The sequence below is a fragment of the Hyla sarda genome, chromosome 2, assembly GCF_029499605.1.
Source record: "Hyla sarda isolate aHylSar1 chromosome 2, aHylSar1.hap1, whole genome shotgun sequence".
Taxonomy (NCBI): Eukaryota; Metazoa; Chordata; class Amphibia; order Anura; family Hylidae; genus Hyla; species Hyla sarda.
This window is the reverse complement of record NC_079190.1, coordinates 294,636,904-294,661,184: the sequence shown is the minus strand read 5'-3', so window position 1 is coordinate 294,661,184 and position 24,281 is coordinate 294,636,904. Positions and strand designations below refer to the sequence as shown.

At 44.5% G+C, this 24,281-nt stretch overlaps 2 protein-coding genes across 2 annotated transcripts in view; one reads left to right on the top strand and one right to left on the bottom strand.

Annotated features, from left to right (window-relative positions):
- The window catches only part of KLHL12 (kelch like family member 12), a 140,901-nt gene extending 126,629 nt beyond the window's left edge, over nt 1-14,272 (bottom strand). Inside the window, exon 1 of the mRNA XM_056557524.1 lies at nt 14,254-14,272. The gene's annotated coding sequence lies outside the window, so the exon portion shown is untranslated. The remainder of the gene's footprint in view (nt 1-14,253) is intronic.
- Nucleotides 14,273-14,289: 17 nt separating this feature from the next.
- The window catches only part of IPO9 (importin 9), an 89,244-nt gene continuing 79,252 nt past the window's right edge, over nt 14,290-24,281 (top strand). The window contains exons 1-2 of the mRNA XM_056557521.1: nt 14,290-14,546; nt 14,670-14,731. Of these exons, the coding sequence (XP_056413496.1) occupies nt 14,399-14,546; nt 14,670-14,731 (210 nt within the window). The 5' untranslated portion in view covers nt 14,290-14,398. The remainder of the gene's footprint in view (nt 14,547-14,669; nt 14,732-24,281) is intronic.

The following is a 24,281-nucleotide window of genomic DNA, read 5'->3' as shown; positions in this document are numbered from 1 at the left end:
ACCACCTAGGAGCATGTATATTGTATTATACATTTATTCCAGAACTATATACAATGTATTAGATACAGGGAGAACCACCTAGGAGCATGTATATTGTATTATAGATTACAGAACTACATACAATGTATTAGATGCAGGGAGAACCTCCTAGGAGCATGTATATTGTATTATAGATTTATTATGGAACTATATACAATGTATTGGCTGCAGGGAGAACCTTCTAGGAGCATATATATTGTATTATAGATTTATTATAGAACTATATACAATGTATTAGATGCAGGGAGAACCACCTAGGAGCATGTATATTGTATTATACATTTATTCCAGAACTATATACAATGTATTAGATGCAGGGAGAACCACCTAGGAGCATGTATATTGAATTATAGATTACAGAACTATATACAATGTATTAGATGCAGGGAGAACCTCCTAGGAGCATGTATATTGTATTATAGATTTATTATGGAACTATATACAATGTATTGGCTACAGGGAGAACCTTCTAGGAGCATGTATATTGTATTATAGATTTATTCCAGAACTATATACAATGTATTAGATGAGGGAGAACCTCCTAGAAGCATGTATATTGTATTATAGATTTATTATGGAACTATATTGTTACGCCGAGTGCTCTGGGTCCCCGCCCCTCCCCGGAGCGCTCGCAGCGTTTTCCTGTTGGCAGCGCTCCGGTCAGACCCGATAACCGGGAGCGCTGCGATAATGTCCCTAGCCGGGATGCGATCCGCGATGCGGGACGCGCCCGCTCGCGATATGCATCCCGGCCCGCTTACCAGACTCGTTCCCCGTCTGTTCTGTCCAGGCACGTGCGGCCCCGCTCCCTAGGGTGCGCGCGCGCCGGCTCTCTGCGATTTAAAGGGCCGGTGCGCCACTGATTGGCGCCTGGTTCTAATTACTGTGTTCACCTGTGCACTTCCCTATATAACCTCACTTCCCCTTCCCTTCCTTGCCGGATCTTGTTGCCATTGTGCCAGTGAAAGCGTTCCTTGTGTGTCCCAAGCCAGTGTTCCAGACCTCTTGCCGTTGCCCCTGACTACGATCCTTGCTGCCTGCCCTGACCTTCTGCTACGTCCGACCTTGCTCTTGCCTAATCCCTTGTACCACACCTATCTCAGCAGTCAGAGAGGTTGAGCCGTTGCGGGTGGATACGACCTGGTTGCTACCACCGCTGCAAGACCATCCCGCTTTGCGGCGGGCTCTGGTGAATACCAGTAGCAACTTAGAACCGGTCCGCCGGCACGGTCCACGCCAATCCCTCTCTGATACAGAGGATCCACCTCCAGCCTGCCGAATCCTGACAGAAGATCCGGCCATGGATCCCGCTGAGGTCCCACTGCCAGTTGTCGCTGACCTTACCACGGTGGTCGCCCAGTAGTAGCAACAAGGCCATCAGCTGTCTCAACTGACTGTTATGCTACAGCAGCTTCTACCACAGCTTCAGCAACCATCTCCTCCGCCAGCTCCTGCACCTCCTCCGCAGCGAATGGCCGCATCCAGCCTCCGTTTATCTTTGCCGGACAAGTTCGATGGGGACTCTAGACTTTGCCGTGGTTTTCTCTCGCAATGTTCCCTGCATTTGGAGATGATGTCGGACCAATTTCCAACTGAACGGTCGAAGGTGGCTTTCGTGGTTAGTCTCCTGTCTGGGAAGGCCCTGTCATGGGCTACACCACTCTGGGACCGCAATGATCCTGTCACTGCCTCCGTACAGTCCTTCTTCGCTGAGATTCGAAGTGTCTTTGAGGAACCAGCCCGAGCTTCTTCTGCCGAGACTGCTCTGCTGAACCTGGTCCAGGGTAATTCTTCAGTAGGCGAGTACGCCATCCAATTTCGTACTCTCGCCTCCGAATTATCTTGGATTAAAGAGGCCCTCTGCGCGACTTTCAAAAAAGGCCTATCCAGTAACATCAAAGATGTGCTGGCCGCACGAGAAATCCCTGCCAACCTGCATGAACTTATTCATTTGGCCACCCGCATTGACATGCGCTTTTCCGAAAGACGCCAGGAGCTCCGTCAGGATATGGACTTTGTTCGCACTTGGCGGTTTCTCTCCCCGGCTCCTCTCTTCTCTGGTTCCTGTGCCTTCCGCCGTGGAGGCTATGTAAGTAGACCGGTCTCGCCTGACACCACAAGAGAGGACACGCCGCTGCAATGAGAACCTATGCCTGTACTGTGCCAGTACCGAACACTTCCTGAAGGATTGTCCTATCCGTCCTCCACGTCAGGAAAGACGCACTCCGATCCCGCACAAAGGTGAGACAGCTCTAGATGTGAACTCTGCTTCTCCACGTCTTACTGTGCCTGTGCGGATCTCTTCTCCTAACTCAGCTGTGGCCTTCTTGGATTCTGGATCTGCAGGAAATTTTATTTTGGCCTCTTTCGTTAACATGTTCAACATCCCAGTGACCAGTCTCGCCAGACCTCTCTACATCGCTTCAGTTAATGGTGAAAGATTGGACTGTACTGTGCGTTACCGCATAGAACCCCTGTTAATGTGCACTGGACCTCATCACGAAAAAATTGAATTTCTGGTCCTCTCTAACTGCACTTCCGAAATTCTTCTCGGACTGCCTTGGCTCCAACGCCATTCCCCTACCCTTGACTGGACCACCGGGGAAATCAAGAACTGGGGTGCTTCTTGCCACAAAAAATGCCTCACGTCTGCTCCCAGTCCTGCCAGTCAAACCCCTATGGTTCCTCCTATACCAGGTCTCCCCAAGGCCTATTTGGACTATGCCGATGTTTTTTGCAAAAAACAAGCAGAGACTTTGCCTCCTCACAACTGCCCTATTGATCTCCTCCTTATAACTGCCCTATTGATCTCCTTCCTGGTACTACTCCACCCCGGGGCAGGATCTATCCTCTGTCTGCTCCTGAAACACAAGCCATGTCGGATTACATCCAAGAAAATGTAAAAAGGGGATTCATCCGCAAGTCTTCCTCCCCTGCCGGAGCGGGGTTCTTCTTTGTCTCCAAAAAAGACGGTTCCTTACGGCCATGCATCGATTACCGCGGTCTTAATAAGATCACTATAAAAAACCGCTATCCCCTGCCTCTTATCTCGGAACTATTTGATCGCCTACGTGGCGATAACATCTTCACCAAATTGGATTTAAGAGGTGCATATAATCTCATCCGCATCAGGGAAGGGGATGAGTGGAAGACCGCATTTAATACCAGAGACGGACACTTTGAATATCTGGTTATGCCCTTTGGGCTCTGCAACGCCCCTGCTGTCTTCCAGGACTTTGTAAATGAAATTTTTCATGATCTGTTATATACCTGTGTTGTGGTTTACTTGGACAACATTTTGATTTTCTCTTCTAACCTCGAAGAACACCGCCGTCATGTCCGTCTGGTGCTCCAGAGACTCCGTGACAATCAATTATATGCCAAGATGGAGAAATGTCTCTTTGAATGCCAATCTCTTCCCTTCCTAGGATATTTAGTCTCCGGCCAGGGACTTCAAATGGACCCAGACAAACTGTCAGCCGTGTTAGATTGGCCACGCCCCTCCGGACTCCAAGCTATCCAACGCTTCTTGGGGTTTTTCCAATTACTACCGACAATTTATTCCATATTTTTCCACCATTGTGGCCCCAATTGTGGCCCTAACCAAGAAAAACGCCAACCCTAAGTCCTGGCCTCCCCAAGCGGACGAGGCATTCAACCGTCTCAAAACTGCCTTTTCTTCTGCTCCCGTACTCTCCAGACCTGATCCATCTAAACCCTTCTCACTGGAGGTAGACGCCTCCTCGGTGGGAGCCGGAGCTGTACTCCTACAAAAAAACTCTTCTGGACATAATGTTACGTGTGGTTTCTTTTCTAGGACCTTCTCTCCGGCGGAGAAAAATTACTCCATTGGTGATCGAGAACTGCTGGCCATAAAACTAGACCTCGAGGAATGGAGGCACCTGCTGGAGGGCTCCAAATATCCAATTATCATATACACAGATCACAAGAATCTCTCTTATCTTCAGTCTGCCCAACGGCTGAACCCACGCCAGGCTAGGTGGTCGTTGTTTTTTGCCCGTTTTAACTTTGAAATTCATTTTCGCCCTGCTGACAAGAACATCAGGGCTGACGCCCTCTCTCGTTCCTCTGATGCCTCCGAAATGGAAGCTCCCCTGGAACACATTGTTCCTCCTGACTGTCTGATCTCCTCTTCCCCAGCTTCCATCAGACAAACACCTCCTGGAAAGACTTTCATCCCTCCACGCCAGCGCCTCAAGATCCTCAGGTGGGGACACTCCTCGCACCTCGCCGGCCACGCTGGCGTCAAAAAGTCCATCCAGCTCATCTCTCGATTTTATTGGTGGCCTACCCTGGAAGCAGATGTTGCCGATTTTGTTCGGGCTTGTACAGTCTGTGCCCGGGACAAGACTCCTCGCCAGAAGCCTGCCGGCCTCCTTCATCCTCTGCCTGTTCCTGAGCTACCATGGTCTCAGATTGCCATGGACTTTATAACAGACCTGCCTTTATCCCATGGCAACACAGTCATTTGGGTGGTTGTTGATCGTTTCTCCAAGATGGCACATTTTATTCCACTTCCAGGTCTTTCTTCTGCGCCACAGTTGGCGAAACAATTTTTTGTGCACATTTTTCGCCTTCACGGGCTTCCCACGCATATCGTATCGGATAGAGGCGTTCAATTTGTGTCGAAATTCTGGAGGGCTCTCTGTAATCAACTTAAAATCAAATTACATTTCTCATCTTCCTATCATCCCCAATCCAATGGGCAAGTAGAGAGAGTTAACCAGGTTCTTGGTGACTATTTGCAACATTTTGTTTCCTCCCGCCAGGATGATTGGGCCAATCTTCTACCCTGGGCTGAATTCTCGTACAATTTCAAAATCTCTGAATCCTCTGCTAAATCCCCATTCTTTGTGGTGTACGGCCGTCACCCTATTCCCCCCCTCCCCACTCCCAGGCCTTCTGGTTTGCCCGCTGTTGATGAGGTTACCCGGGACCTCTCCACCATCTGGAAAGAGACTCAAAAATCCCTCTTACAGGCCTCATCCCGGATGAAGAAGCATGCTGACAAAAAAGAATTCCTCCTGTCTTTGTTCCTGGAGACAAAGTGTGGCTCTCCGCCAAGTATATTCGCTTCCGTGTCCCCAGTTATAAACTGGGACCACGTTATCTTGGACCCTTTAAAATCAAGTGCCAAATGAAATCTTGTCTCCTAAAAACTCCTTCTTCCCCCTTCTCTCCGTATTCCTAGCGCTTTTCATGTTTCTCTCCTTAACCCCTTAAGGACCGGGGGTTTTTCCGTTTTTGCATTTTCGTTTTTTGCTCCTTGCCTTTAAAAAATCATAACTCTTTAAATTTTGCACCTAAAAATCCATATGATGGCTTATTTTTGTAATGACGTCAGTAATTTTGCCCAAAAATCTACGGTGAAACGGGAAAAAAAATAATTGTGCGACAAAATTGAAAAAACGCTGTTTTGTAACTTTTGGGGGCTTCCGTTTCTACGTAGTACATTTTTCGGTAAAAATGACGCCTGATATTTATTCTGTAGGTCAATACGATTAAAATGATACCCTACTTATATAGGTTTGATTTTGTCGGACTTCTGGAAAAAATCATAACTACATGCAGGAAAATTAATACGTTTAAAATTGTCATCTTCTGACCCCTATAACTTTTTTATTTTTCCGTTGATGGGGCGGTATGAGGGCTCATTTTTTGCGCCGTGATCTGAAGTTTTTAACGGTACCATTTTTGCATTGATAGGACTTATTGATCGCTTTTTATTCATTTTTAAATTATATAAAAAGTGACCAAAAATGCACTATTTTGGACTTTGCAATTTTTTTACGCGCACGCCATTGACCGAGCGGTTTAATTAATGATATATTTTTATAATTCGGACATTTCCGCATGCGGTGATACCATATATGTTTATTTTTATTTTTATTTACACTGTGTTTTTTTTTTATTGGAAAAGGGGGGTGATTCAAACTTTTAATAGGGGAGGAGTTAAATGATCTTTATTCACTTTTTTTTCACTTTTTTTTTTTGCAGTGTTATAGGTCCCATAGGGACCTATAACACTGCACACACTGATCTTCATCATTGATCACTGGTTTCTCATAGGAAACCAGTGATCGATGATTCTGCCGCTTGACTGCTCATGCCTGGATCTCAGGCACTGAGCAGTCATTCTGCGATCGGACAGCGAGGAGGCAGAAAGGGGCCCTCCCGCTGTCCTGTCAGCTGTTCGGGATGCCGCGATTAGCCGCGGCTATCCCGAACAGCCCGACTGAGCTAGCAGGCCACTTTCACTTTTAGCCGCGATCGGCGCTGCACGCTATTAGAGGCGGGTCCCGGCTTCACTATGACGCCCGGCCCGCCGTGATATGACGCGGGGTTACACAGTTATATCAGGAGAGCAGGACCAAGGGCGTACCTGTACGCCCTTGGTCCTTAAGGGGTTAAACCGCTTATCCTTAACCGCTTCTCTCCCAAGGTTGTCGCTCCTACTCCTGTCTCCGGGTCCTCAGATGTCTTCTCGGTTAACCCCTTAAGGACGCAGGACGTAAATGTACGTCCTAGTGAGGTGGTACTTAACGCACCAGGACGTACATTTACGTCCTAAGCATAACCGCGGGCATCGGAGCGATGCCCGTGTCATGCGCGGCTGATCCCGGCTGCTGATCGCAGCCAGGGACCCGCCGGCAATGGCCGACGCCCGCGATCTCGCGGGCGTCCGCCATTAACCCCTCAGGTGCCGGGATCAATACAGATCCCGGCATCTGCGGCAGTTCGCGATTAAAATGAACGATCGGATCGCCCGCAGCGCTGCTGCGGGGATCCGATCATTCATAACGCCGCACGGAGGTCCCCTCTCCTTCCTCCGTGCGGCTCCCGGCGTCTCCTGCTCTGGTCTGTGATCGAGCAGACCAGAGCAGGAGATGACCGATAATACTGATCTGTTCTATGTCCTATACATAGAACAGATCAGTATTAGCAATCATGGTATTGCTATGAATAGTCCCCTATGGGGACTATTCAAGTGTAAAAAAAAATGTAAAAGTAAAAGTAAAAAAAAAGTGAAAAATCCCCTCCCCCAATAAAAAAGTAAAACGTCCGTTTTTTCCTATTTTACCCCCAAAAAGCGTAAAAAACATTTTTTATAGACATATTTGGTATTGCCGCGTGTGTAAATGTCCGAACTATTAAAATAAAATGTTAATGATCCCGTACGGTGAACGGCGTGAACGAAAAAAAATTTAAAAAGTACAAAATTCCTACTTTTTTAATACATTTTATTAAAAAAAAATTATAAAAAATGTATTAAAAGTTTTTTATATGCAAATGTGGTATCAAAAAAAAGTACAGATCATGGCGCAAAAAATGAGCCCCCATACCGCCGCTTATACGGAAAAATAAAAAAGTTATAGGTCATCAAAATAAAGGGATTATAAACGTACTAATTTGGTTAAAAAGTTTGTGATTTTTTTTAAGCACAACAATAATATAAAAATATATAATAATGGGTATCATTTTAATCGTATTGACCCTCAGAATAAAGAACACATGTCATTTTTACCAGAAATTGTACGGCGTGAAAACAAAACCTTCCAAAATTAGCAAAATTGCGTTTTTCGTTTTAATTTCCCCACAAAAATAGTGTTTTTTGGTTGCGCCATACATTTTATGATATAATGAGTGATGTCATTACAAAGGACAACTGGTCGCGCAAAAAACAAGCCCTCATACTAGTCTGTGGATGAAAATATAAAAGAGTTATGATTTTTAGAAGGCGAGGAGGAAAAAATGAAAACGTAAAAATTAAATTGTCTGAGTCCTTAAGGCCAAAATGGGCTGAGTCCTTAAGGGGTTAAAGAAATTTTCGCGTCTAAGACGGTCAGAGGTAAAAAAAAAAATCTTGTAGATTGGGAAAATTGCGGCCCTGAGGAGAGGTCATGGGAACCCGAGGATAACATTCTCGACAAGGACCTCATTCACAAATTTTCAGGTTCCAAAAAGAGGGGGAGACCCAAGGGGGGGGGGTACTGTTATGCCGAGCATTCCGGGTCCCCGCTCCTCCCCGGAGCGCTCGCAGCGTTTTCCTGTTCGCAGCGCCCCGGTCAGACCCGCTGACCAGGAGCGCTGAGATAATGTCCCTAGCCGGGATGCGATCCGCGATGCGGGACGCGCCCGCTCGCGATACGCATCCCGGCCCACTTACCAGACTCGTTCCCCGTCTGTTCTGTCCCGGCGTGTGCGGCCCCGCTCCCTAGGGAGCGCGCGCACCGGCTCTCTGCGATTTAAAGGGCCGGTGCGCCACTGATTGGCGCCTGGTTCTAATTAGTGTGTTCACCTGTGCACTTCCCTATATAACCTCACTTCCCCTTCCCTTCCTTGCCGAATCTTGTTGCCATTGTGCCAGTGAAAGCGTTCCTTGTGTGTCCCAAGCCAGTGTTCCAGACCTCTTGCCGTTGCCCCTGACTACGATCCTTGCTGCCTGCCCTGACCTTCTGCTACGTCCAACCTTGCTCTTGCCTAATCCCTTGTACCGCGCCTATCTCAGCAGTCAGAGAGGTTGAGCCGTTGCCGGTGGATACGACCTGGTTGCTACCGCCGCTGCAAGACCTTCCCGCTTTGCGGCGGGCTCTGGTGAATACCAGTAGCAACTTAGAACCGGTCCGCCGGCACGGTCCACGCCAATCCCTCTCTGACACAGAGGATCCACCTCCAGCCTGCCGAATCCTGACATATATACAATGTATTGGCTGCAGGGAGAACATGTATACTATAGGAGATCTATTCCAGAACTATATACAATGTATTAGATGAGGGAGAACCTTCTATGAGCATGTATATTGTATTATAGATTTATTATAGAGCTATATACAATGTATTGGCTGCAGGGAGAACCTCCTACGAGTATAGATATTGTATTATAGATTTATTTCAGAACTATATACAATGTATTAGATGCAGGGAGAACCTCCTACGAGTATATATATTGTATTATAGATTTATTTCAGAACTATATACAATGTATTGGCTGCAGGGAGAACCTCCTAGGAGTATATATATTGTATTATAGATTTATTATAGAACTATATACAATGTATTGGTTACAGGGAGAACCTCCTAGGAGCGTGTATATTGTATTATAGATTTATTATAGAACTATATACAATGTATTGGTTGCAGGTAGAACCTCCTAGGAGCATGTATATTGTATTATAGATTTATTATAGAACTATATACAATGTATTAGAGGCAGGGAGAACCTCCTAAGAGCATATATATATTGTATTATAGATTTATTACAGAACTATATACAATGTATTAGAGGCAGGGAGAACATGTATACAATAGGAGATCTATTCCAGAACTATATACAATGTATTGGCTGCAGGGAGAACCTCCTAGGAGTATATATATTGTATTATAGATTTATTATAGAACTATATACAATGTATTGGCTGCAGGGAGAACCTCCTAGGAGCATGTATATTGTATTATAGATTTATTATAGAACTATATACAATGTATTGGCTGCAGGGAGAACCTTCTAGGAGCATGTATATTGTATTATACATTTATTACAGAACTATATACAATGTATTAGAGGCAGGGAAAACATGTATACTACAGGAGATCTATTCCAGAACTATATACAATGTATTAGAGGCAGGGAGAACATGTATACTATAGGAGATCTATTCCAGAACTATATACAATGTATTAGAGGCAGGGAGAACATGTATACTATATGAGATCTATTCCAGAACTGTATACAATGTATTAGAGGCAGGGAGAACATGTATACTATAGGAGATCTATTGCAGAACTATATACAATGTATTAGAGGCAGGGGGAACATGTATACTATAGGAGATATATTCCAGAACTGTATACAGTGTATTAGAGGCAGTGAGAACATGTATACTATAGGAGATCTATTCCAGAACTGTATACAATGTATTAGAGGCAGGGAGAACATGTATACTACAGGAGATCTATTCCAGAACTATATACAATGTATTAGAGGCAGGGAGAACATGTATACTATAGGAGATCTATTCCAGAACTATATACAATGTATTAGAGGCAGGGAGAACATGCATACTATAGGAGATATATTCCAGAACTATATACAATGTATTAGAGGCAGGGAGAACATGTATACTATAGGAGATCTATTCCAGAACTATATACAATGTATTAGAGGCAGGGAGAACATGCATACTATAGGAGATATATTCCAGAACTATATACAATGTATTAGAGGCAGGGAGAACATGTATACTATAGGAGATATATTCCAGAACTATATACAATGTATTAGAGGCAGGGAGAACATGTATACTATAGGAGATATATTCCAGAACTGTATACAGTGTATTAGAGGCAGTGAGAACATGTATACTATAGGAGATCTATTCCAGAACTGTATACAATGTATTAGAGGCAGGGAGAACATGTATACTACAGGAGATCTATTCCAGAACTATATACAATGTATTAGAGGCAGGGAGAACATGTATACTATAGGAGATCTATTCCAGAACTATATACAATGTATTAGAGGCAGGGAGAACATGTATACTATAGGAGATCTATTCCAGAACTGTATACAATGTATTAGAGGCAGGGAGAACATGTATACTATAGGAGATCTATTCCAGAACTATATACAATGTATTAGAGGCAGGGAGAACATGTATACTATAGGAGATATATTCCAGAACTATATACAATGTATTAGAGGCAGGGGGAACATGTATACTACAGGAGATCTATTCCAGAACTATATACAATGTATTAGAGGCAGGGAGAACATGTATACTACAGGAGATCTATTCCAGAACTATATACAATGTATTAGAGGCAGGGAGAACATGTATACTATAGGAGATCTATTGCAGAACTATATACAATGTATTAGAGGCAGGGAGAACATGTATACTATAGGAGATCTATTGCAGAACTATATACAATGTATTAGAGGCAGGGAGAACATGTATACTATAGGAGATCTATTCCAGAACTATATACAATGTATTAGAGGCAGGGAGAACATGTATACTATAGGAGATCTATTCCAGAACTATATACAATGTATTAGAGGCAGGGAGAACATGTATACTATAGGAGATCTATTCCAGAACTGTATACAATGTATTAGAGGCAGGGAGAACATGTATACTATAGGAGATATATTCCAGAACTGTATACAGTGTATTAGAGGCAGTGAGAACATGTATACTACAGGAGATCTATTCCAGAACTATATACAATGTATTAGAGGCAGGGAGAACATGTATACTACAGGAGATCTATTCCAGAACTATATACAATGTATTAGAGGCAGGGAGAACATGTATACTATAGGAGATCTATTCCAGAACTATAAACAATGTATTAGAGGCAGGGAGAACATGTATACTATAGGAGATCTATTCCAGAACTATATACAATGTATTAGAGGCAGGGAGAACATGTATACTATAGGAGATCTATTCCAGAACTGTATACAATGTATTAGAGGCAGGGAGAACATGTATACTATAGGAGATCTATTCCAGAACTATATACAATGTATTAGAGGCAGGGGGAACATGTATACTATAGGAGATCTATTCCAGAACTGTATACAATATTTTAGAGGCAGGGAGAACATGTATACTATAGGAGATCTATTCCAGAACTATATACAATGTATTAGAGGCAGGGAGAACATGTATACTATAGGAGATATATTCCAGAACTGTATACAGTGTATTAGAGGCAGTGAGAACATGTATACTACAGGAGATCTATTCCAGAACTATATACAATGTATTAGAGGCAGGGAGAACATGTATACTACAGGAGATCTATTCGAGAACTATATACAATGTATTAGAGGCAGGGAGAACATGTATACTATAGGAGATCTATTCCAGAACTGTATACAATGTATTAGAGGCAGGGAGAACATGTATACTATAGGAGATCTATTCCAGAACTATATACAATGTATTAGAGGCAGGGGGAACATGTATACTATAGGAGATCTATTCCAGAACTGTATACAATATTTTAGAGGCAGGGAGAACATGTATACTATAGGAGATCTATTCCAGAACTATATACAATGTATTAGAGGCAGGGAGAACATGTATACTATAGGAGATATATTCCAGAACTGTATACAGTGTATTAGAGGTAGTGAGAACATGTATACTACAGGAGGTCTATTCCAGAACTATATACAATGTATTAGAGGCAGGGAGAACATGTATACTACAGGAGATCTATTCCAGAACTATATACAATGTATTAGAGGCAGGGAGAACATGTATACTACAGGAGATCTATTCCAGAACTATATACAATGTATTAGAGGCAGGGAGAACATGTATACTATAGGAGATCTATTCCAGAACTATATACAATGTATTAGAGGCAGGGAGAACATGTATACTATAGGAGATCTATTCCAGAACTATATACAATGTATTAGAGGCAGGGAGAACATGTATACTATAGGAGATCTATTCCAGAACTGTATACAATGTATTAGAGGCAGGGAGAACATGTATACTCTAGGAGATCTATTCCAGAACTATATACAATGTATTAGAGGCAGGGGGAACATGTATACTATAGGAGATCTATTCCAGAACTGTATACAATATTTTAGAGGCAGGGAGAACATGTATACTATAGGAGATCTATTCCAGAACTATATACAATGTATTAGAGGCAGGGAGAACATGTATACTATAGGGGATCTATTCCAGAACTATATACAATGTATTAGAGGCAGGGAGAACATGTATACTATAGGAGATCTATTCCAGAACTGTATACAATATTTTAGAGGCAGGGAGAACATGTATACTATAGGAGATCTATTGCAGAACTGTATACAATGTATTAGAGGCAGGGAGAACATGTATACTATAGGAGATATATTCCAGAACTATATACAATGTATTAGAGGCAGGGAGAACATGTATACTATAGGAGATCTATTCCAGAACTATATACAATGTATTAGAGGCAGGGAGAACATGTATACTATAGGAGATCTATTCCAGAACTGTATACAATGTATTAGAGGCAGGGAGAACATGTATACTATAGGAGATCTATTCCAGAACTATATACAATGTATTAGAGGCAGGGAGAACATGTATACTATAGGAGATATATTCCAGAACTGTATACAATGTATTAGAGGCAGGGAGAACATGTATACTATAGGAGATCTATTGCAGAACTATATACAATGTATTAGAGGCAGGGGGAACATGTATACTATAGGAGATATATTCCAGAACTGTATACAATGTATTAGATGAGGGAGAACATGTATACTATAGGAGATCTATTCCAGAACTGTATACAATATATTAGAGGCAGGGAGAACATGTATACTATAGGAGATCTATTCCAGAACTATATACAATGTATTAGAGGCAGGGAGAACATGTATACTATAGGAGATCTATTCCAGAACTATATACAATGTATTAGAGGCAGGGAGAACATGTATACTATAGGAGATCTATTCCAGAACTATATACAATGTATTAGAGGCAGGGAGAACCTCCTAGGAGTATATATATATATATATATATATATATATATATATATTGTATTATAGATTTATTCCAGAACTATATACAATGTATTAGAGGCAGGGAGAACATGTATACTATAGGAGATCTATTCCAGAACTATATACAATGTATTAGAGGCAGGGAGAACATGTATACTATAGGAGATCTATTCCAGAACTATATACAATGTATTAGAGGCAGGGAGAACCTCCTAGGAGTATATATATATATATATATATATATATATATATATATATATTGTATTATAGATTTATTCCAGAACTATATACAATGTATTAGAGGCAGGGAGAACATGTATACTATAGGAGATCTATTCCAGAACTATATACAATGTATTAGAGGCAGGGAGAACCTCCTAGGAGTATATATATATATATATATATATATATATATATATATATTGTATTATAGATTTATTCCAGAACTATATACAATGTATTAGAGGCAGGGAGAACCTCCTAGGAGTATATATATATATATATATTGTATTATAGATTTATTCCAGAACTGTATACAATGTATTAGAGGCAGGGAGAACATGTATACTATAGGGGATCTATTCCAGAACTGTATACAGTCCAAGCACAAGCAGTTGCTCGGGGAAGCGCTTCATCCATGACCTTACCCTTGAACCCGCGTGGCTCCGCCCCCTGCCCCTGCGTGGGTCCGCCCTTTCTCCCTACGTGCGCGGCTTGGCGGGCGGTGTTTGGCGCGCTGTAGTGGACGGCATTGAAGTTTTCCCGGCCGGTGCTTGGCACAGCATCTGGAAAATGGCGCAGGGCATGCCGGCCGGTTTCCCCACCGTACAGGCGGGGCTGCGGGAGGCCTTGCTGGAAACCCTGAGTGGTATCCTGTCCCCTGGACACGAGGTGCGAGCGGCGGCGGAGGAGCAGCTGAAAGTGCTGGAAGTGACAGAGGGTGAGGAGCGGCGCGGGCAGGGGGTACAGATCTGTATGGAGAGCATGCCCTGGATGCCCAGGAGCTTCCCATGTATAGCTGGCAGATTGCCCAATAACTCTTCTGTGTTTTGTCTCCTGATAGAATTCGGGGTGCACCTGGCTGAGCTGACCATTGATCCCCAAGGTGCTCTCGCCATAAGACAGGTAAGGCTTTAGAGGCAGTCTCCTTCCATTGGTTGCACATGGTACATAGAGGATGAGTGATTGACCCTGGTATCAGTGGTTGGGTAGATTTGGCATGTGTAGGCAGACTATTAGGGTCCTGGATGGGCAAATGTGTGCCATGTCTGCCAATTACTGCTGCCGCTGACTCCAGGTGCTAGAATCGTTGCTTACATGGAGGATGTGGCTTCTGGCTGATGGTAGAATCTGTCTGGATAGTCATTGGGAATAAAGTGGCTGTCCAGGGATGAAAATATCTTTACATAGGCCTGGGTCCTTTCAAATAGAATAATAAAGCATTACCTCTTTACCTGAATGCCCATTGCTGATGCTGACTGCTTCTTCCTGTAATGTGGCAACTAAGCAGAAAGCGCCTGCTCAGGCAATGTTTGATTGACGCAGACCTCCAGAGTGGGCAAGTCAGTATGCTTATTAGTTTTGGCAGTACTGGTCCCTATATATTCATCCTTCTACAGCCCCTTTAACCTGTTGGGGACCATGGACGTATGGGTATGCCCATACTCAAGGACCAAGGGTGTACCTGTACGCCCATGGGAATTTCGATCCCCGCCGCTAGCCAGATGGGGATCGGATTGGGATGCCTGCTGAAATCATTCAGTAGGCATCCCTTGCAAATGTCTGGGCGATGCCTACTGGCGATTTGTGACGATTCCAGGCTGATCATCTCTCTGATGACCCGATAGCCCAGAAAATAGGGATGATTGGAGCTGTGAGACAGCCCCAATCATCCTAGAGGATAGGAACGAGGTGGCAGGGGTGCCGCCTCCTCCTATCCCCTGCGATTGGCCAGTCAGGACTGTCAGGCCAGAGCGGGGGAATGATGGCTGCGATAGTGCGGGCGGGGGATGTGGATGCGGCGGGGACCGGCAGCAGTTACTTCCAATCATGATGCAGGGACCAGGACCAGTGGCTGACATGAGGTGGCAGGCAATTAGCTGTGGTTTCAGATGCAGCTGTGAAAATCGCTGTAAAGTGATCTTCACTTCTGTATCTAGAAGCTTCAAAACTACAACTCCCAGCATGCCCAGACAGCCTTTGTCTGTCTGGGCATGCTGGGAGTTGTAGTTTTGCAACATCTGGAGTGCCACAGTTTGGCAACATCTGGAAGGACAGTGTTCTCCAAACTACAACTCTCAGCATGCCCAGACAGCCCAGGCATGCTGTGAGTTGTAGTTCTGTAACATCTGGCCCTTCAGATGTTGCAGAACTACAACTCCGAGCATGCAAGGACAGTCTCAGCATGCTGTGAGTTGTAGTTATGCAACATCTGGAAGGGCACTGTTTGGAGATCACTATACAGTGGTGTCCAAACTGTAGCGCTCCAGATGTCAATTCAAAGAATGCTGAGACTGTCCAGGCATGATGGGAGTTGTAGTTTGGCAACATTTGGCCCTTCAGATGATGCCAAACTACAACTCCCAGCATCCCTGGGCATGCCTGGAGTTGAAGTCTTGCAACATCTGGCGGTAAACTCTTCTCCCCCAGTTGTTGCATAACTACAACTCCCAACATGCCCTTCGGCTGTCTGGGCATGCTGGGAGTTGTAGCATTGCAACAACTATAGGCACACTGATTGGGAAACATTGTCTGTTTCCTAACTGTTTCCCAACCCGTGTGCCTCCTGCTGTTGCAAAGCTATAACTCCCAGCATGCACTGACAGACCATGCATGCTGGAAGTGAAAAACTGACTTTTTGGTGGGAGACAAGTATAACCCTTGCATCTGGGTCTGCCCCTATGAGAAAATCCCTAATTTAGGGCTCAAATGCGCATGGCGCTCTCTCACTTCAGAGCCCTGTCTTATTTCAAGGCAACAGTTTAGGGTCACATATGGGGTATCTCCGTACTCTGGAGAAATTGCGTTACACATTTTTGGTGGCTTTTTCTCCTTTTACCCCTTATGAAAAGGTAAAATTGGGGTCTACACCAGCCTGTTAGTTTAAAATTTTATTTTTACGCTAACATGCTGGTGTTGCCCCATACTTTTCATTTTCATAAGATGTAAAAGGGGGGAAAAAAGACCACGAAAATTTGTAACACAGTTTCTCCCAAGTAAGGAAATACCCCATATGTGGGCGTAAAATGCTCTGCGGGCACACAACAAGGCTCAGGAGTGAGAGAGCGCACTATGTACATTTGTGGCCTAAATTGGTGATTTGCACAGGGGTGGCTGGTTACAGCGGTTCTGACATAAACACAAAAAAATAAATCCCTATATTCGACCCCATTTTGGAAACTACACCCCTTACGGAACGTAACAAGGGGTATAGTGAGCCTTAGCACCCCACAGGTGACTGACAGATTTTTGGAACAGTGGTCCGTGAAAATGAAAAATGTAATTTTTCATTTGCACATCCCACTGTTACAAAGATCTGTGAAACACCTGTGGGGTGTAAATGCTCACTGTACCCCTTGTTACGTTCCTTGAGGGGTGTAGTCTCCCAAACGGTATGCCATGTGGGGTGTTTTTCGCTGTTCTGGCACCATAGGGCTTGCTAAATGTGACATTCCCCCCGCAAAAACCATTTCAGCAAAATTCGCTCTCCAAAATCCCATCATCGCTCCTTCTCTTCTGAGCCCTCTAGTGCACCCACAAAGCACTTTACATCCACATATGAGATATTTCCTTACTCGAGAGAAATTGGGTTACAAACTTTGGGTGCCTTTTTCTCCTTGTAAAAATAAAAAAAATAAGGGTCTACAAGAACATGTTAGTGTAAAAAATGAGGATTTAGAATTTTCGCTTCCACATTGCTGCTATTCCTGTGAAACACCTAAAGGGTTAACAAACATTCTGAATATCGTTTTGAATATGTTGAGGGGTGCAGTTTTCATAAAGACCCTCAAATTCACTTCAAAACTGAACTGGTCCATGAAAAATTCAAATTTTGAAATGTACTTGGAAAATTGCTGCTGAAGTTTGAAGCCCTCTGATGTCTTCAAAAAGTAAAAATGTCAACTTTATGATGTCAACATAAAGTAGACATATTGTATATGTGAATCAATATATAATTTGTTTGGAATGTCTGTTTTCCTTACAAGCAGAGGGTTTCAAAGTTATAAAAATGCAAAGTTTTCAAATTTTAACCTGTTATGGACACAGGGTGTACCTGTACGTCCTAAGTCCAATCTGGTTCTATAACGTGGGGCCATAGCGGGTCGGGCCTGGCCTCTAACAACGGCTGGGACCCGTGGCTAATAGCTCGCGACATTGATCGCGGTGCCGCGCGCTATTAACCCTTTAGATGCGGCGTTCAAAGTTGAACGCCGCGTCTAAAGGGAAAGTGAAACCATGCCGGTTAGCTCAGGGAGCTGTTCGGGATCACTGCAGCGAAATCGCGGCATCCCGAACAGCTTACAAGACAGCCGGAGGATCCCTACCTGCCTTCATGCTGTCCGATCACCGAATGACTGCTCAGTGCCTGAGATCCAGGCATGAGCAGTCAAGCTTCAGATTCATCGATCAGTGGTTTCTTATGAGAAACCACTGATCAATGTAAAAGATCAGTGTGTGCAGTGTTATAGCCCCCTATGGGAGCTATAACACTGCAAAAAAAAGTGAAAAAAGATCATTTAACCCCTTCCCTAATAAAAGTTTGAATCACCCCCCCCCCTTTTCCCATAAAAAAATAAATGTGTAAATAAAAATATACATATGTGGTATCGCCGCGTGTGGAAGTGTCCGAATTATAAAAATATATCATTAATTAAACCGCACGGTCAATGGCGTACGTGGAAAAAAATTCCAAAGTCCAAAATAGTGCATTTTTGGTCACTTTTTAGATCATGAAAAAATGAATAAAAAGCGATCAATAAGTCCTATCAATGCAAAAATGGTACCTCTAAAAATTTCAGATCACGGTGCAAAAAATGAGCCCTCATACCGCCCCATACGCAGAAAAATTGTTATAGGGGTCAGAAGATTACAATTTTAAACGTATACATTTTCCTGCATGTAGTTATGATTTTTTCCAAAAGTACGACAAAATCAAACCTATATAAGTAGGGTATCATTTTAATCGTATGGACCTAAAGAATAGTGTGTCATTTTTACTGAAAAATGCACTGCGTAGAAACGGAAGCACCCAAAAGTTACAAAATGTTTTTTATTTTTTTTAATTATTGTCTCGCAATGAATTTTTTTCTGTTTCTCTGTAGATTTTTGGGTAAAATGACTGACGTCATTACAAAGTAGAATTGGTGGCGCAAAAAATAAGCCATCATATGGATTTTTAGGTGCAAAATTGAAAGAGTTATGATTTTTTAAAGGTAAGGAGTAGAGATGAGCGAACTTACAGTAAATTCGATTCGTCACGAACTTCTCTGCTCGGCAGTTGATGACTTATCCTGCATAAATTAGTTCAGTTTTCAGGTGCTCCCGTGGGCTGGAAAAGGTGGATACAGTCCTAGGAGACTCTTTCTTAGGACTGTATCCACCTTTTCCAGCCCACCGGAGAACCTGAAAGCTGAACTAATTTATGCAGGATAATTGCCTGCCAAATCAACTCCCGAGCCGAGAAGTTCATGACAAATCGAATTTACTGTAAGTTCGCTCATCTCTAGTAAGGAGGAAAAAACTAAATGCAAAAACTGAAAAACCCCAGGTCCTTAAGGGGTTAATGAAATTTTGGAATTTTTCACCTAGAAATGATGCAAGTGTCGACGGAAATTTACCATTTACCTAAAGAAGAATATTTCACGAAAAAACAATCTCGGAACCAAATTCATAAGTACAAGCATCCCAGAGTTATTAATGCTTAAAGTGACAGTGGTCAGATGTGCGAAAAATGCTCTGGTCATTAGGGTCAAAATGGGCTTGGTCCCCAAGGGGTTAAAAGGGTACTCAGGTGGAAAACTATTTTTTTAAATCAACTCGTCAAAAAGTTAGATTTGTAAATGAAAAATCTTGTAGATCTGTGCTCAGACAGCCTATTACAAGCCTCTACCATACACGAGTGTTAATGTGTAAACAGCCTGATCAGCTGACAAATAAACATTTGCTTGTTCATTGGCTGATTGCTGGCCCTTTTGCGTTGGGTGACATCTCTCCATATAACAGCGCCCTAACAGTGATGCTATGAAATATCTTTATGTTGCTCAGGACTTATTGCTGGCAGTGCATTCCCTGTTTAAATGGAAGAATGGCCTTCTTGCAAAAGAGGATGTTTAAGGCAGTATACAGTATAGGACCAGCCGACAATCAAGTCATGTGCCCTTGGCAAATGAGATACGTACGGCCACTCTTCACAATATTTCCCTGTCAATGTATGTGGTGTATGTGGCTTAAGCTTTTCTCTGCGCATATTCTGATGTAGATAAATCTTCATGTACAAGTAACCTTAACCCCTTAAGGACTCAGGGTTTTTCCGTTTTTGCACTTTCGTTTTTTCCTCCTTTTCTTTTAAAAATCATAACCCTTTCAATTTTCCACCTAAAAATCCATATTATGGCTTATTTTTTGCGTCGCCCATTCTGCTTTGCATTGACATCAGTCATTTTACCCAAAAATGCATGGCGAAACGGAAAAAAAAATCAGTGCGACAAAATCGAAGAAAAAACGCCATTTTGTCACTTTTGGGGGCTTCCGTTTCTACGCAGTGCATATTTCGGTAAAAATTACACCTTATCTTTATTCTGTAGGTCCATACGGTTAAAATGATACCCTAATTATATAGGTTTGATTTTGTCGCACTTCTGGAAAAAATCATAACTACATGCAGGAAAATTTATACGTTTAAAAATGTCATCTTCTGACCCCTATAACTTTTTTATTTTTCCATGTACAGGGCGGTATGAGGACTCATTTTTTGCGCCGTGATCTGAAGTTTTTATCGGTATGATTTTTGTTTTGATTGGACTTTTTGATCACTTTTTATTTATTTTTTAATGGTATAAAAAGTGACCAAAAATGCGCTCTTTTGGACTTTGGAATTTTTTTGCGCGTACGCCATTTACCGTGCGGTTTAATTAATGATATATTTTTATAGTTCGGACATTTACGCACGCGGCGATACCACATGTTTTATTTTTTTTAATTTTATTTATTTTTTTATGGGAAAAGGGGGGTGATTCAAACTTTTATTAGGGAAGGGGTTAAATGACCTTTATTAACACTTTTTTTTTTACTTTTGCAGTGTTATAGGTCCCATAGGGGGCTATAACACTGCACACACTGATCTTCTACACAGATCACAGGCGTGTATTAACATGCCTGTGATCAGTGTTATCGGCGCTTGACTGCTCCTGCCTGGATCTCATTCGCCAATCAGACACCGAGGAGGCAGGTAAGGGCCCTCCCGGTGTCCTGCAAGCTGTTCGGCGGTCCCGAACAGCCCGACTGAGCAGCCGGGTCACTTTCACTTTAGAAGCGGCGGTCAGCTTTAACCGCCGCTTCTAAAGGGTTAATACCGCACATTGCCGCGATCGGCGATGTGTGGTATTAGCCGCGGGTCCCGGCCGTTGATGAGCGCCGGTGCATTGCCGTGGAATGAGATTTGCCATAGAATGAGATGGTCCGCCTCCATCACATCCTATTGGCTCTCTCGTGTCACGTGACATATTTAAACGTCACGCATCGATGCGCACAGTAGTGTCAGTTTGGCTATCACAGGGAGAGGATCTCCTCACCCTGTGATAGCTGAAGCTGTACGGAGCTCTCATGGCCTCTGTGGCCTGACAGAAGTTCACACATGTACGCAGCTCATACGGCTGCCTCATATACATTTACTGTTGATCCACAGCGCTATCGGGATCCCTATGCCCGATGGCGCTGTCATCAGTGTGCGTCCCTGCGAGCGCCCCACGCTCGCAGCTCTACTCCCCGTCCTCCGCCCCCCGCAGCTCTACTCCCCGTCCCCCGTCCCCCGCAGCTCTACTCCCCGTCCCCCGCAGCTCTACTCCCCGTCCCCCGCAGCTCTACTCCCCGTCCCCCGCAGCTCTACTCCCCGTCCCCTGTGAACGCTCAGAGAGCGATCCACAGCGCTATGGGGATCCCTATGCCCAATGGCGCTGTCATCAGTGTGCGTCCCCGCGAGCGCCCCACGCCCGCATCTCTACTCCCCGTCCCGTTAACGCTCAGGGAGCGGGGAACAGAAAGTAGAGCATCGGGCGCAGGTAAAGTTATTCGCGTAGTGCTGCGCATGCGCAGTACTACTTTACCTGCGCCCGATGCTCTACTTTCTGTTCCCCGCTCCCTGAGCGGGACGGGGAGTAGCGCTGCGGGGGGCGGAGGACGGGGAGTAGAGCTGCGGGCGTGGGGCGCTCGCGGGGACGCACACTAATGACAGCGCCATCGGGCATAGGGATCCCCATAGCGCTGTGGATCGCTCCCTGAGCGTTCACGGGGGACGGGGAGTGGAGCTGCGGGGGACGGGGAGTGGAGCTGCGGGGGACGGGGAGTGGAGCTGCGGGGGACGGGGAGTGGAGCTGCGGGGGGCGGAGGACGGGGACGCACACTGATGACAGCGCCATCGGGCATAGGGATCCCCATAGCGCTGTGGATCGCTCCCTGAGCGTTCACGGGGGACGGGGAGTGGAGCTGCGGGGGACGGGGAGTGGAGCTGCGGGGGACGGGGAGTGGAGCTGCGGGGGACGGGGAGTGGAGCTGCGGGGGGCGGAGGACGGGGACGCACACTGATGACAGCGCCATCGGGCATAGGGATCCCGATAGTGCTGTGGATCAACACTAAATGTATATGAGGCAGCCGTATGAGCTGCGTACATGTGTGAACTTCTGTCGGGCCACAGAGGCCATGAGAGCTCCGTACAGCTTCAGCTATCACAGAGAGAGGAGATCCTCTCCCTGTGATAGCCAAACTGACACTACTGTGCGCATCGATGCGTGACGTTTAAATATGTCAAGTGACAAGAGTGAGCCAATAGGATGTGATGGAGGCGGACCATCTCATTCTATGGCAAATCTCATTCTATGGCAATGCACCGGGACCGACGCGATATGATGCGGGATCGCGGCGCGATCCCGCTTCATATCGCGGGTGCTGGCGCAGGACATAAATATACGTCCTGCGTCGTTAAGGGGTTAAATGGGCACTGTCAACAACTTTATTTTTTGTTATGTTATAGTACTTATGTACTACAACATATCTCTAATATACTTTTATTATTTTTTTTTTTTATTAAAATGGTTTAATTTACATTTGAAAACCGGCCACTAGGGGTCTCCCTCCTAGTGGCCGGCTGCAGCCTGGCGTGACGTCACGCCTGAAAAAAGACTGATTTTGGCCTGGCAATCAGTCCTTTTTCAGTTAGGCTGCATTCGCTCCCTGCTTGTCAATCAGACAGGCAGGGAGCGAGCGCATTGGCTCCCCGGCCACTGGCTGGGAGGCCACTCCTCCCCCGCACATCGCTGCCTCGTCGCTGCCGCTGTCCCTGCACGCCCGCTGCCGGACTCTGCAGTAAGTGTAATGAGGGAACGGGGTATGCGGGAGGGGGGGGGTTTGTGATGGAGGGAACGGGGTATGGCGCGGGGGGGGAGGGAGATGGAGGGGACGGGCTAGCGCCGCAGTGCCGCATGTAACTAACTAATAGTTTATCTACACAGGGTGCCTCCAGCTGTTTCAATACTACAACTCCCAGCATGCCCTGACAGCCAATAGATGTCAGGGCAAGCTGGGAGTTGTAGTGGTGAAACAGCTGGAGGCACCCTGTGTAGATGAACGAAGGGCGGAAGTTCCCCCCAGCAGGCATCAGTGACGTGGTGCCTGCTGGGAAAGTCTTCCTGGTAGTGAGCACACTGCCAGGCAGACAAAAGGCATTTTTAATATAGTAAAAATAAAAATTAAAAGCAGGGAGGGGGTTAGGGATAGATTGGCAATAGGCAGGGACAGAAAAAAAAATAGGATGGTGGGAGCTACACTTTAACATTTGAATGGGGCTCTGTTATAGTTACTCCGCTACTTTAGCGGGCAGCTGGGTGTGCTGCTGGACAGGTGAATACTAAAGGAGCCTTAGCACTTTACTAGTTAAAGGTAGTTTATTACTATGCTATATAGATGACAGGAAGGACAGTGGGAACTTACTTTAGCTTACGGCCATGCAGGTTGCATTGAGCTTCTCAGCTTTAATTGGTTGCTCTAATATCCAATCAGGAGACTGCTATAGGTGTGGCCAAAAGTCCTGAGACCAACACCTATCTTGATTTTCACAAAGTTTGCTGTTTTTAGTTTCAGCGCATTTTACAGTTAATTGAGATATGGCCCAAAAGCCGATATCCATCATGTCGAGGCGAACTGCAGAAGTCTTAAAAGAAGGGTTTACACTGTAAATATGGAGTCTTTGGATAAACTTGTACCAGCTAACTTTGTGAAAACTAAAATGTGTCAGCCTCAAAGCTTTTGGTCACAACTGTAGAGCCATCAATAAGAGCTGAAAGGAGGTGGCAGGTATGCAATGGGCACCTGACATGAAGGGTTCGTCTCCTAGGCCCTAGTAATAGCAGTTTTTCTTATGTAACCCATGGGATGTGGTCACTGCTCTCCCTGTCCTCTGTTTAG